This window comes from Sorghum bicolor, chromosome 8, assembly GCF_000003195.3.
Source record: "Sorghum bicolor cultivar BTx623 chromosome 8, Sorghum_bicolor_NCBIv3, whole genome shotgun sequence".
NCBI classification, from domain to species: domain Eukaryota; kingdom Viridiplantae; phylum Streptophyta; class Magnoliopsida; order Poales; family Poaceae; genus Sorghum; species Sorghum bicolor.
The window spans coordinates 53,837,324-53,850,920 of record NC_012877.2 but is presented as its reverse complement, the minus strand read 5'-3'; the positions used below and the strand labels follow the sequence as shown (position 1 = coordinate 53,850,920).

Here is a 13,597-nt window from a genome sequence, read left to right as displayed (position 1 = left end):
CGGGAGGACGCCCTGTCGCCTGAGACTCAGGAGGCCGTGGCGCGTCAGGTGAGGAACAAGCTCGCTTGCGTTGCGCCTCCGATCCTCCCCGTGCGATTCGTATGTTTTTTTTTTTTGGTTTCCGGGCGTGCGATGATTCGTATTTGGTTCGGCGAGCTCCCGGCTTTCCTCCCCGTGTGCTAGTGCGATTCGTGTTCCGGGGCTGCGAATCTGCGATCCGATCCGTCCCCGCCGAATAGATGCAAAGCTCAACGCTCTCTCGATCTCCCGATCCGGCGGCCTCAGTCGAGCATGGCGGCGGCGTACTTCCAACGACTGACGACCATGGCCAACGGGGGCACCACCGTCGCACTGGGCAGGCCGGCTCGGGTGCTCGGCAGCCGCTGTTCGGCGTTTGGCGGATCCGGGTGCTCGGCAGTCCTATTATATTTCTTCCTTTCCTCTGACAGGATGAGTGGTCCTATATTTGAATGTGGTCCATACCCAATAACGACATCTGTTGTTGACTGCTATCATTTACTGCCATATAAGGAGGTCCTGTTTAAACATCATGAACAGGTATACATAAAGATTTATTTCAGCTGATTACGCATCACACCATTGATATCAAAATGTGTCTTCTTACAACTCTTTTAGGTTAATGACAAAAGATTACTATTGTCATGTTGTAGGGGCAGGCCTTTGGGTTCTTCGCATATGAAAGAAAGCAAGTCTAAAATGAAAAAAATAACCACAAACGTTTCAACTCCAAAGGAAAATAAGCATGTAGTAAAAGCAGTTCATGATAGTGGCACAAAGAACTGTAGCAGCAGCAAAAACAGTAAGGACAGCAACATGAACTGCAAAAGAAAAACTGAAGCCTTCATGACTGAAGTTGCTAACTATGCAGAGCACGGAGATGGTCAGAGCCCCACAAAAGACTTACAAGGCAGTGAGTTTATCAATCTTATAGTATCTCACTACTTTGATTTTACTGATCCATTGGTGTTTCTCCACATCATTATGATAAAGTCACTTAATTTCAGGTGTTCAAATGGACAAGAACATAACAGAGAACAACTCTAGAAATGTGCCCCAAGACATCATTCTGGTAAAGAACTCTGTATGAGCTTGAGAGAAAGATGCATTGAAATCAGGCGTGATCTTTCTAGTTCAATAATAATTAGTATATGCAAGTTTATGTGTTAAGCTTCAACTTAAAGAATTATTTATATTCCAGGGACCAGATATTGATCTTGTAACTAACAACCATGCCTTGAAAATCCAAAAGGAGAAAGTCATTGAAAAGTCTGGTAAGGACAATCCTATCCAAGAAAAAAGAATTTCTTTTCCCTATTGTACATAACTTCCATATTGATGCTCCCAAATCTTAATTTGTATACATCAAATTGCATTTCAGGTGGCATCACAAGTAACATGAATTTACAGATATATGTGACACTGCAATTACTTCAGAAGATGCGAGATGATACAGTATGTTACATATTGCAATTCATTTCTGAAGTTACAGTGATGCCTGTTGATCATAATCTTCTTTTCATTGATAAGCTAATGTGTACTCATCTTAATCTATCTACGTTTCAGCTCCATGAGCATCTTGAACTTGGAGATCGAAGTGCTGAGTATGAAATGGACATTCAAACAATCTTGACAGGTATTTTACCATTTCACATCTAAATCTAGATAAAATGGACAATAATATTGTGAAATCAGATGATTTTGTGGCAAACAACTTGTCTTTCCATTCCACAATGTTATTAAACATAGCAAGATAAATTCAATTGGTGCAGAATGATTGTAGACCTATATACATCAACATATCTTTTCAATTGTGTGATTGTTTCTTATGAACCTTAATTTTTTGCCATGAAGTTATATCAAACCAGTGCATATTGTTCTCAAACCATGTGCAGAAACGGAGATGACGTCTAAAGTAACGTCAATCCTAAAGAAATATGAGAATAGTTGGAAGATGATGGAAGTTGACAATCCAATTAGCTCTGAAGAAGGATGTCAAACCATGAACATAAAGAGGAAGAAACTCAAAGAAGCCATACTTCTACGCAGCAAATGCCAGGTAAGATTACATCATGAAAATTATTGTCATGACAGCCTCTACAATCCTCTGTCTCACAGTAGTCATTGCAGCAACTGGGTGACATGCCGTGAGAGCAACTGGATTCTTCCAAGATACAAAGTACTTCCTTCAGTTACCGGTGGTATGTGGTTGAAAATCACTGATTTTTCAAGTTCCTGCATGCCGTAGCATGGAGTCCATGGACCAAACAGCCATCAGAATAATGCAGTCAGATTTAGGCTTCACAGTCTGCTCTTCTTGCACTGGGAAACTGACATGCATATAGTGGGCGACATTTATCATTAAAGCTACCTTTAAACTCGGACTTTGATAGGTGCTTACACAAGTTATATCATACTATATGCATGATCTTAGAACTCATACGTCCTAATCACAATTCAATTAGTCAAATGCTAGTAAATATAATCGGAATCTCTTTTTGCTCCAGCTTGGCTGCTTGGGCAAACTTTCTCATAGCTTATAATTCCTACATGTTCGATCTTTTACAGTTTGTACTCCTATATTGGTAGATATGTACCAGGCCAGTGTTCACCTTATGGGCCCAGATTTCAACATGAGTGTAGATGGTGATATGAGGGTCACCCCTCATGAGGCACGGGACTCAGCGGCATCCAACATGCTCTCTCGGCTTCAACAGAAGGCAATGGAAGACTAGGAGAGCAGCATGTCTCCACACGACCCCTGCTTTGCTGATACAAATCACCCTGATAATTTGACCAGAACAATTTCATTCAGATTGTTTAGTCGAGCGTTACTACAAACAGAGGCATTCAGCACACTTGTGGTGTCCATATATGGGCATGTCCATGTGTGGATTTCATATGGTTGTATATGGAGGAGCAGATGTAATTTGATCTGGACAGCTACAATGTGGTGGGTTCTGACTCGCTACATGCTGTTGTTGTCTCTAGTGCCATTGTATGGCATGCTGACAGGCTTCTAGTTGTGGTCGCAAGTCTTGTTCATAATGTAGCCTTAATGATGCTCTTGTTCCAGTTTATTTTGGTGCTTCTAACATTTGTTTTCGTGTTTTCTCTGTGGTTTATCATAAATGCTTTGGTAAGTGTAGGCTTCCCAATGCATTGTGATTATTTTCCTCATAAAATAAGTGTATAAGCATGGTCGTGAAAAAAAAAGAACATGCCATCCACAGAAAGTCAGGCAAGAGTGCAGTGCCATTAAATTCATTTTCTTCATTATAAACCATACTTGTGTGGACGACATGAGTTAGACCATTAACTGAGAGATAGACGAGCCAGTATTTTAGGTGTTCATATTTTATATTAAGGGTGTTGGTATTGCTAATCCTTTCCACATGCATCATCTTTGGAATACATGATATATGTTATCTACGCTTAATCCCTTTTGGACATTAAAGTAGATACAGAGAAAATGTTGTGATCTTCATTTATAACTAAGCGAGAGGTACAAAAAGAAGATATCATCATTTATAAAGTAAGGGTACAGATCGAGAAAAGACTATAATAGTCTTCAATTATTCAATGGGGAAACAATATATATGTTGGCACAACACATGCATATGAATTTGCTCACCATGGGGAAGCAACTCACTCCAGTCATATCTTGTCTATTTGCATGAATAAAAAACTAAAGCTGATGGTTCAAGGTGTTATTTTGAGACATGTGGTACATAGATTTGCTTGATTGGGTGGAATGGGAGAACTCAGTAACTAAAGAAGCATGATTAATTTTCTTCATCTCATGCTTGTCCTCCTGTTACCTAACCAACAAACTAGCAAACCAATAGTGTCGTGGAGTGCCCGACATCCTCAAGACACTAGTACAAAAAATCTCTATGCAGGGGGTGGGGTCTAATTTATATATGCAGTTTCAGTTATTGAGCTCCAGTATAAAGAAAACGGCTGGCCTAACTCTAGAACCACCAGTGGAAACACATTTGCACTGGCGGTTTTCTTATCGTGCATTTGCACTGGTGATTCTCTTAAGTGAACCGCTAATGTAAATGGATTCACACTAACGGTTCACTTAAGAAAACCGTCAGTACAAATGCACCATTTGCACTGGTGGTTTCACCATTTACACTGGCAGTTCACTTAAGCAAGCCACCAGTGGAGATCATGATATAAATACCCCTTCTTCCTCCCTGAGCAGAACTGTTTCTTGCAGCCACCTTCAATTGGAGGCTATTTTGGAGGTCTAGATTTCACAAAATACAAGGAGAGAGGTTTTGATCTTTATTTTTTAGAAGAAGGTTGCTAAGAATGGTTAGTTTATGTCTCTCTTACCTCTTTTTGTTCATTCTTACTCAATTTGAGCAACTTTTTGGATCTCGGGTTTCACCATGTGTTAGAGAGAAGGGTAGCTAGGTCATTGTCTTTATTTCCTCAAATGAGGTTGCTTAAGATGGCTAGATGATATCTCTCCTCTCTCCCTTTTCATGTTTGCTTCTCAATTTAGTTTATCCAAGATTTATTTAGTTGTTTCCATGAATGGTGTGTTCTTGTGTATTTATGTAGAGAGAGAAATATAAGTTTTTGTTAGTTTTTTAAATTATGTTACTTAGGTTTTTGTCTTTATTTTCCAATTTGATTTAAGTATCCACTATGTATTTACGTTTCATGAATGGTGTATTTATATGGAGAGAGAAAGATAGGTATCTTACTTAAGATTTTATGTTTATTAATTGCAAAATATGAAAGAGATTTTGTTTGTTCACCATTATGATATTGACTAAGGTTACTTAGTATGGTTTTATTCTTCTAACTTTTAGCAAACTTAGCTTTGAGGTCTACAAATTGGAGAAAATATACAAGTGGCTAGGAGGTTTTAATTTTCATTCCTTCAAAGGTTAGTTAATTAATATCTTTAGACAATCATATTTGTTTTACATTGATTACAATTAATGCATTATATTTTTTATAGGTAACGATGGAGAGGGCTTTCGGAGACACTCGGCAAAGTCTTTACTGAGTGCCCGATAAAAGACACTCGACAAAGAACTCTTTACCGACGAAAATTTTGCCGAGGGTCCTTTGCCGAGTGCAATAGTGCCTTTGCCGAGTGCCGCAGGCACTAGGCAAAGCAGCTGTTTCCTGTAGTGAGTAGAATCAAGAAGCACAAAACCTCTAGTCTCCGCAACCAGCGATGTCTACTTCAAGGCACTTGTAGAATAATTAGACCAGCTATGTAAACCAAAACCGGTTCATCTGCCCATCAATGCACCTGTTCTTGAATTATATGATTTTCGAATTGGAGTATATGTTGAGGAGTATTGATGGTTCTGAACTTGTCTAATGGACGGTGATGACTCGAATTTGAATTGTAAAGGAACAGGACTGCAGACATGTTTACCGATGGCACTCTATGACTCATACAGCTTGCAGACCACAGGAAGCGGACATAAAAACAGGAGACACCACAACCGTCAATTCAACTTTGGTGAGGATTGGAGAAGACGTCGTGGTGACCACCCCTGCCTGGTGTCAGTGGATGGGCTCGATGGGCTTCATCCAAGTTTTTCTTTTTTCTCGTGTTTCCTAATTGATTATCAAGATGGCATTAGGGCCACCGCAGTTAACATTGATTAATGGTGACCTTTTGAACAAGGTGGAAAGTTTTGCCACCTCGGTAAACTAATTTTGCCTGCCTTGGTAAAGTTTGTTGTAGTAGTGATTTTCCCAGAATATCCCCTGCCTTTTGCAGGGTAAATGTGTAAAAGGCCTTCATCATGTATGACCTATAAAAGGGGAAAGCAAACCCCATGTAAAAAGAGAGAAGTCTGATGAATGAAACCCTAGTTGATCTTCATTCCTGCTTGTCTTTGGCCTTCGCCTAAGCGAAGGTCCCAAAATTCTCAGTGTGTTGGGAAACGATTTTCCAACAATGTACAACATCTAGCGGTGCTCCGACATGATGGGGTTGAGGTCTAGACTGAGATGAATCTTCCAGGCCAAGTCCTCCAGGCATAGACCGACATGGTGCACTTTGAATTGATTTAGGCATAGACCGACTTGGGGCACTTGACTATGTCGATCACTAGGGGCTTCTCCTAGGATGAAAACCTTTCTCCCCATTTTTGTGGCCGATTTGCAATTTTAGAAACATGAGTTTTGGGGGGCATGAATGTATCCAAACTGTCGCAAGAAATTGATTTCTATGTGTAGTGCGAAACATTGTCTTTTAGAAATCGATTTCTAGGAATGGATACATTCCTGCCCCTGGAAATCGATGATTCCAAGATGGCCTTGAGAAGAGGCTGCTGCAAAAACTGCTCCTAAAAACTGTCCCCCATATAGGCTACAGAAACATCAACACTGGACTTTCCTTTTCCCCTCTTCCACAAATTAATTCCTATGGCTTTGCACTGAGACTACAAACCAGCTTGTTGTGTTAAATTGTTGAAATTATAAGTGAATAAGAGAAAACTTGCATCCAAAGAGAAACAGGACCCGAGGCGCCGCGGACTGCTCCAGTCTCCAGCAGCAACTTACGCCTGGCCACAACAACATGAGGCCTTGTTTGGATGTTGTCGGATTGACCTCAATCCACATGTGTTGGAGTGGATTGAGGTAGAATTTAGTTCAAGTTCCACTCCAACCCACCTCAACACATGTGGATTGATATAAATCCGACTACATCCAAATAAGGCCTGAGGGCATGAGCCTAAGAAGCAAATTTTAAATTTGAATTCGACCAAATTAAACTTGAATTCAACCTACATGTCCCTTCTTACAGCAGTCTAGCACCCAGCCATTCATTATTACAAAATTAGTCCAAGCATCCAAAAACTCTACTACACCAACACAAATGCATGCCATGTTCTCAATCCCATAGGTCGGTGTGAGACCAAGATTATTCCCCCATACATGAAGTTCGAAGGAACCTCTAGACAGCCCAAAATACCATAGAGACGCACTTCTCGATCGCCGCACTGCCTAATGGTCAACTGCAGCACTGGCCTGCATTGACTGCATTGAACGTTGAAAGGACAGTGCAACGGCATCAACAGATCAACCACACAGAATTCCAGATGCTTCACATCATTAGACTTGTCATTGCCTGGTGCATGAATTCCCCATGCTACCCTTGATGCTGAGCCACAGGAGGGTTGTGCAAGACATGAGCGATAGCTTAGAACACAGATACAAGCGTGGATTGCTGTTTTCCATAAACAAGGCCCACAGGCCACATCTAATTCCAGATGTCTCCCGTTCTTACTGGATATTGAGCTATGTAGCTGGAGCCATAATTAGAATGCTTTGAGAATGATGAGAAATCACAAGCCGTGGAGCTGTAGCTACCTGCAGTGTCTATATCGAAGGCTAGCATAGAGCTTCGATATATATAATAATAGAGGAAGGACAAGGATATAGAAAAGTAGAATTGAAATAACAAATTTAAGGTGTTTATGTATTTTAGCAAGAAGCTAAAGGTATGAGGTATTTTTTTAGAATTACATAGTACATTGCAGACGTCCACAACACGCACACACAATCTACTCCTACGAGTATCTTTAAAGGACTGAGCTAGCAGACCTCTAGATTCATGAAGTTTTGAGCTAGTTTATACGATTTTAGTATGTTAATTGGGAGCTACATAGGAATAAGGAGGTAACAGCTGTGTTACTGTTAGGACACTTTTATTCATGTGTAAACAGCACACAACTTGGAATTGTAAAGGATCCAGTACAATAAAAAAAGGATATGCTCCAGTCAGGGATTAAAATTTACGACTTCATTTCTGCTGCAGTTACTGCACTCGTGTTCCAACCAATGAAGGCAGTGGAACCTGCAATCAACTAGTTGCAGCTGGCTCATGCGCGGCCCATTTGTTCTGATGCCAGCGAGTAGTGTCCTGGCAGCATCGCCAATTGGCCTTGTTTAGATCACCTCAAAACCAAAAAAATTTTCAAGATTTCCCATTACATCGAATTTTGCGACACATGCATGGAGCATGTTTCCCTATAAACCAAAAACGACTAATTGTGTACAATTTTGCTGTAGATCACGAGACAAATCTTTTAAGCCTAGTTATTCCATGATTGGACAATGTTTATCAAATAAAAAAAATATGCTACAGTGTCAAAATTCAAAAACTTTTTAGATCTAAACAAGGCCTTAGTCAACTGATCATGACTGTTCGATTCATGGCAGTTGAGCAGACTCTGGGTACTCCTTTATGGTGAGAACATGCATGCACCACATCGATTTCGACACATCTCTCATCCTTAGCAGGAACAACAGTCATGCACAGCTAACAAGAAACGAGGACTTGCTAGAAAATCTGTACTGCTTTCAAGCCACATACCAGCGCCCAGCCATAAGCGTGCAGGTCGGGTAGCAGCTATGGCTAGATAGGAATGATGGCATTGGGGCACGTTCAAAGGTGCACACAGGTTGAGGGATGCATATATATATCCATCCATGTGGATATTTATCTTCTACACACCCGTGGACTGGCTGCACCACCTGCGTTGAATTTGGTTGTTTTGAGGTTTACATGTTCCTACACATATTCATCAAGACAATGACCTAAACTTGTAGGAATGATACTAAAAACTATATGAGCTAACTCTGTGATGCCTCTTTGAATGATCTATCGTTATCTCTCACTTATTCTGAAACTGCATACACAACATGAGGCACCTGCCACGGAGCTCCAACTCATGACCACAATACGTACCAAATATCAATCAAGTTGACAATGGGAACACAAAACGTCTGCAGAAAGCAATTTCCAAGAGAAAAACCACTGTCTTGGACAACCAGGCCAACAACACACCTAGAAGATTTACAAAGGGGGTCCTGTCACTACCAGAGAGGCACTCTCTGCCGAGTGTCGAACGCTTTGCCTAGTGCAATTTATCGGGCACACGGCAAATTGTTGGTTTGCCTAGTGCCAGACACTCAGCAAAGGTAGGCACTCGGCAAACTAGACTTTGCCTAGTGTCCGGCACAAGACAAAGTTAGGCACTCGGCAAAGCTACTGTAAATACGGACGCTACCCAACCCGCCGTTAGGCTTTGCCGAGTGTTTTGTTAGACACTCGGCAAAATTACATTTTGCCTAGTGTTTGATCCTGACAGTAGGCAAAGTTGACGGTGAGGATGGCAACCGAGCGGGAAACAGAGCACCAGCGGTTCACGGAGATTCTTCAGTATATGCAAAGTCTTGGCGTCGCCCAGGGGATGCCTCCAACATCTAGGCTATTCGCTCCACCTCCACCTCCTGATGCAGCTACTCCTGTGAGTACGAATGTTTCAGTTTGTATGTTAATGTTCAGAGTCAAACCACAACAATACTCTACTATAGCATGAATGCTTTAGTCATGTATAATACATATTTATCTTGTCTCACACATGCAATCCCTTCTCCTCTGTGCAGAATCAATCGACAGCATCGAATGAAGTGCCTCATACTACAAATCCTTCACCAAATCAGTCTCGTTGGCCGCGATGATACTTATGGTTGTTAATGGAACTTCTATTTGCACTTGTGGTTGTGAATGATGGAGCACTTGGATTTCTTGTGAAGTTATTGTGATATATTATGATACATGTGATGGTTTTTGATGTGTATATGATGTATATGATATATATATGTGTTATTGATGATATATACGTGATGTCCGATATATATATTTTCTATTTGTTTGGATGGAATGCAGAAAACAAATAAAAAGTAATGTTTTTGGTCATTTTGTCGAGTGTTGCACTCAGCAAAGAGACTCTTTACCGAGTGTCTTGGCCATAACACTTGGCAAAGTGGCAGCACTTGGGAATCAAGCTTTGCCGATTGTCCAGGCAACAACACTAGGCAAACCTAAAGGCTTTGCTGAGTGTCCTTACCTAGACACTAGGCAAACTTGGTGCTTTGCCAAGTGTCCTGCCGTGGACACTAGGCAAACTTGGAACTTTGCCTAGTGTCGACAATTGTCAAACTCAGAAAATTTATTTTTCTTAAAAAAATGCCCTTGTCGTGTGTTGTGTCTCAGACACTTGCCAAACCACCTCACGCCGTCTCCTAGGCCGTCATGGATACTTTTGTTTGCCGAGTGACACTCGGGAAAGGCTCCTTTGCCGGTATGTTTTTTGCTGTTTTGGCTTTGCCGAGTGTGGCACTCCGCAAACTATTTGCCGAGTGTTTTTTGCCGTAGACACTAGGCAAAGCACACGATTCCAGTAGTGTTGGTGGCATCAAGATCATACAGCCTGAAGAGTGAAGATTTCTTCTATGTTATACAATAAAAGGGAACATGACACACCACCAAAACGTGCCCAAAAGTATAAAAAGGAAAAAATAGTATATAATTTGAAGAACAACGCAGCTCCACCAATCGAACAGAAGTGGTAAACTATATATTTTGCACAGACAATAAGTCCTCAAATTAGCAAAGCATGCACGACTCAACATTGGCAGCAAACAACCAAGCAGCATTTAACTATAACTCAGCAGCATTCTATGCTGGCCATACGTACAAGACAATTGATGGTTCTGAACTTGTCTAATGGACAGTGATAACTTGAATTTGAATTGTACAGGAACAGAACTGCAGACATGTTTACCATTGGCACTCTATGACTCGGCTGCTTGCGAACCACAAGAAGCGGACATAAAAACAGGAGACACCTGTTCATACTCATAGTCACATCATCACTGGGCCGGAGAGACAGCGCACAGATGTCTTGCCAGAGACAGTGCTGCCTCTTTCGTTCTCGAGACCTCCTAGTCCTTAAAAATGATCACTATACATTCTACATCATTGTTTCATCAACTCTCCTACTGTCTCTATAGCAGCAGGCCTTGTTTAGTTGCCGAAAGGAAAAAATTTCGGCCACTGCAGCACTTTCGTTTGTTTGTGGCAAATATTATCCAATTATAGACTAACTAGTCTCAAAAGATTGATCTCGTAATTTATAGATAAACTGTGTAATTAGTTTTTGTTTTTTATTATATTTAATGCTTCATGTATGTGCCACAAAATTCGATGTGACAGGAAATCTTGAAAAGTTTTTGGTTTTGGGGGTGAACTAAAGAAGACCCTAGTCTAGGGTACCAGATTCAGGCTCGTGTTGGGCTCGTTTTTTTTGTTTTTTGTTTGCTCCAGTTCAGGCCATGGCGTAGTGTTGTACTACAGCGGTGCAGCCTACAGGTCAGTTCAGCTGGGATGGATTTCTGATTGGAGTAGAAATAAAGATTATGATATTGGCATCGAAGAGAGAAATATGTGAACATTTATTCTTGCTGGAGTTATCCTTGGGTCCCAGTCGTATATGCTACACCGATATAAAAAAAAATAATACTATATAGTCGAGCACAAATTATTGACACAATCAAATTACGTTCATGACCAACAAGAGTAGAGATACAGGACCTTTTACCCTTTCAACACAATCATTAGTCGCAGGTCCAGTCGATCTTGAAGCTCAGAAAGACTACCTTGAAGCATTGATCCTATTAGTATCCAACTTCAACAGAATGGAAGAAACCAGGATGGGACTTTAGAGAGGACTTCAGAGAGGGCTTGGAGCTAGCTAATGTGATGCGGTCCAGAGGGGTGACCAAGCAGCCCACCGACCACACATTTATACCTGGGAATTAATTGGTTATGCACCACCTGCACATGCTATATACTTGTAAGAACAAGTTATATGTTTAACCTTTTAAGTTTTAAAGAACATTGCATTAAGTACTCACACCTTCTGTCTAAAAGGAAACACACAGCAAAAAACAAAGGTTGTGAAAAAACATCTAGTGGCTATCAATCGCATATTGTAAATGTTAACCAAGGATGCAAATACACATTTTTAAAAAAAATGTTAAGTCAATTAGAATGTTGAGCCATCGTTTGTTGAAAACACTAGATTAAAGGCAACCCGTCACAGATTTTTTTAACAGAGGTAGTATTTAGAAAAGTAGAGGTTAGTTTACGTCCCGAGATACTAAATAGAAGTTTCACAAAACCCCGTTCGATGATACATGGTACGATTCTGTTATAGGATCGCCACAACCCATTCATATTACAAAGAATTATTAAACACCACTTCTGCTGTCACAAATAGTTAAACATACCCCAGCCCATCCATTTCACTTGCCTCAAAAGGAATAAATGCTTACCAAAATGGTAGTGTTGAAAGAAAAAAATAGTGAGGAACTAGAGAAAAGCATGTTAATTAAGTTAGTAACCAGTATCCGGAAACTGGGGAACGGGAGAAGTCATAAATAATTAACTTTGAGTGCTTGCTTCATAGGACGACTTCTACCATGAAGGCTATGAGCATCTCTGCTTGGTTGCGGCATGATGCTCATAGCCTTCTGGAGATAATTGTCAACTTTGCATCCAACTTTTGCTGTCATCTGATCAGAGGAATTGGAGCTAATCTTCTCTTGTGTCGTCCCCCAAGTCCTCGAGATAATTGTTGATGGAACTATATACCCAAAGCAGTTGAGTGGCTGTATCAACCACAGAGATATATTGAGAAACTTCGGCAATCTCCAATTCCAGATGGCTCCCGTTCTTAAAGTTGCACTATCATAGAAACACAAGAAAACATTATTTTGAATGTGGAGTTGGTGCGTCTATATATGGAGCAAATTTGAGGAGAAAGTTTGAATATTGAGAAAAAGGAGGGGTTATATTTGATGATTACGAGAGTAGAGATGGGTGACCTTGCCCCATACCCAGTGTTCTTGTGTGTGGTGAGGTTGGTTGACATAGTGAACAATATATGAAGATCAGGAAATACAAAAGGTTGGAAAGGAACTAGGCATTCAACCACTTGAATGTTTGCAGTGTATTAAGTTCAGAGAAACTGAAATGCGTCGTACATATGTAGATAGATGCATGCTAGTTTTCAATTTGTTTACAACTAGATACATTGTTGTTGTCAGTTTATCGTTGGAGATTCAATCAAACTCAGTGATCCAAAACAATTAACAGCTAGCAAAAAGTTGAATCATATAATGATCCTTAATGTCTTTTACTACAACTGGTTTAGCTTACACATCATCACCCAATGAATAAAGTTGTATTTAATATATATTCTATATAAAATTTTAAATTTATTTAATTTTCAATGTATTATAGTTCCAACACTTTTGATGAATTAAATGCTGATAATAAACTGATTTAGTGTTTGACATAGTTGTTTGTTTTTCGACCTGGTGGCAGGTCTCAACCAACTTGTGCATGACCAATATCTGGGTTGCCTTTAATTATTTTCCACCAAATAACTAGTTATGTTCTGAACCACGCAACCCTAACGAGTATAAAACAGGTTCATTACCCTTGTGAATGGATTCTGATAAAAAAATGATGGGCATTTTGAATTGGATTTCTAATTAACCATTGCTAAAATTGATTTCTAAAATGGACCATTTGTACTAGGAACTGACATAAGCTACCACCCATAAAATATTTATGTCTAGTGGTTGTAGCTTAAGTCAACTGCCAATTGAAATTGGAGTATTGGTACCTGTGGTCATGCTCTACAACCCATGCCTCCAAATGATTTCTACT

The 13,597-nt window shown here is 40.3% G+C and overlaps 1 protein-coding gene across 2 annotated transcripts; it reads left to right on the top strand.

Annotated features, from left to right (window-relative positions):
- LOC8066327 lies at nucleotides 678-3,098 on the top strand. Of its 2 annotated transcripts, none has more exons than XM_021446700.1 (8): nucleotides 678-931; nucleotides 1,026-1,090; nucleotides 1,220-1,292; nucleotides 1,400-1,473; nucleotides 1,585-1,654; nucleotides 1,914-2,077; nucleotides 2,149-2,219; nucleotides 2,608-3,098. In XM_021446700.1, exons 1-7 carry the CDS (start codon nucleotides 697-699, stop codon nucleotides 2,167-2,169), a joined length of 702 nt encoding a protein of 233 aa, XP_021302375.1. In that variant the 5' UTR covers nucleotides 678-696; the 3' UTR covers nucleotides 2,170-2,219; nucleotides 2,608-3,098. The 2 variants fall into 2 exon arrangements, with proteins under 2 accessions (XP_021302375.1, XP_021302376.1); XM_021446701.1 differs by having other exon boundaries at nucleotides 2,587-3,098.

Excerpts from the sequence above, each read along its gene's own strand:
- LOC8066327 (XM_021446700.1), top strand. The coding sequence starts at position 697 with ATGAAAGAAAGCAAGTCTAAAATGAAAAAAATAACCACAAACGTTTCA. Across the intron at positions 932-1,025 it reads CACAAAAGACTTACAAGGCA|GTGTTCAAATGGACAAGAAC; the intron begins GTGAGTTTATCA and ends ACTTAATTTCAG. Across the intron at positions 1,091-1,219 it reads TGCCCCAAGACATCATTCTG|GGACCAGATATTGATCTTGT; the intron begins GTAAAGAACTCT and ends TTTATATTCCAG.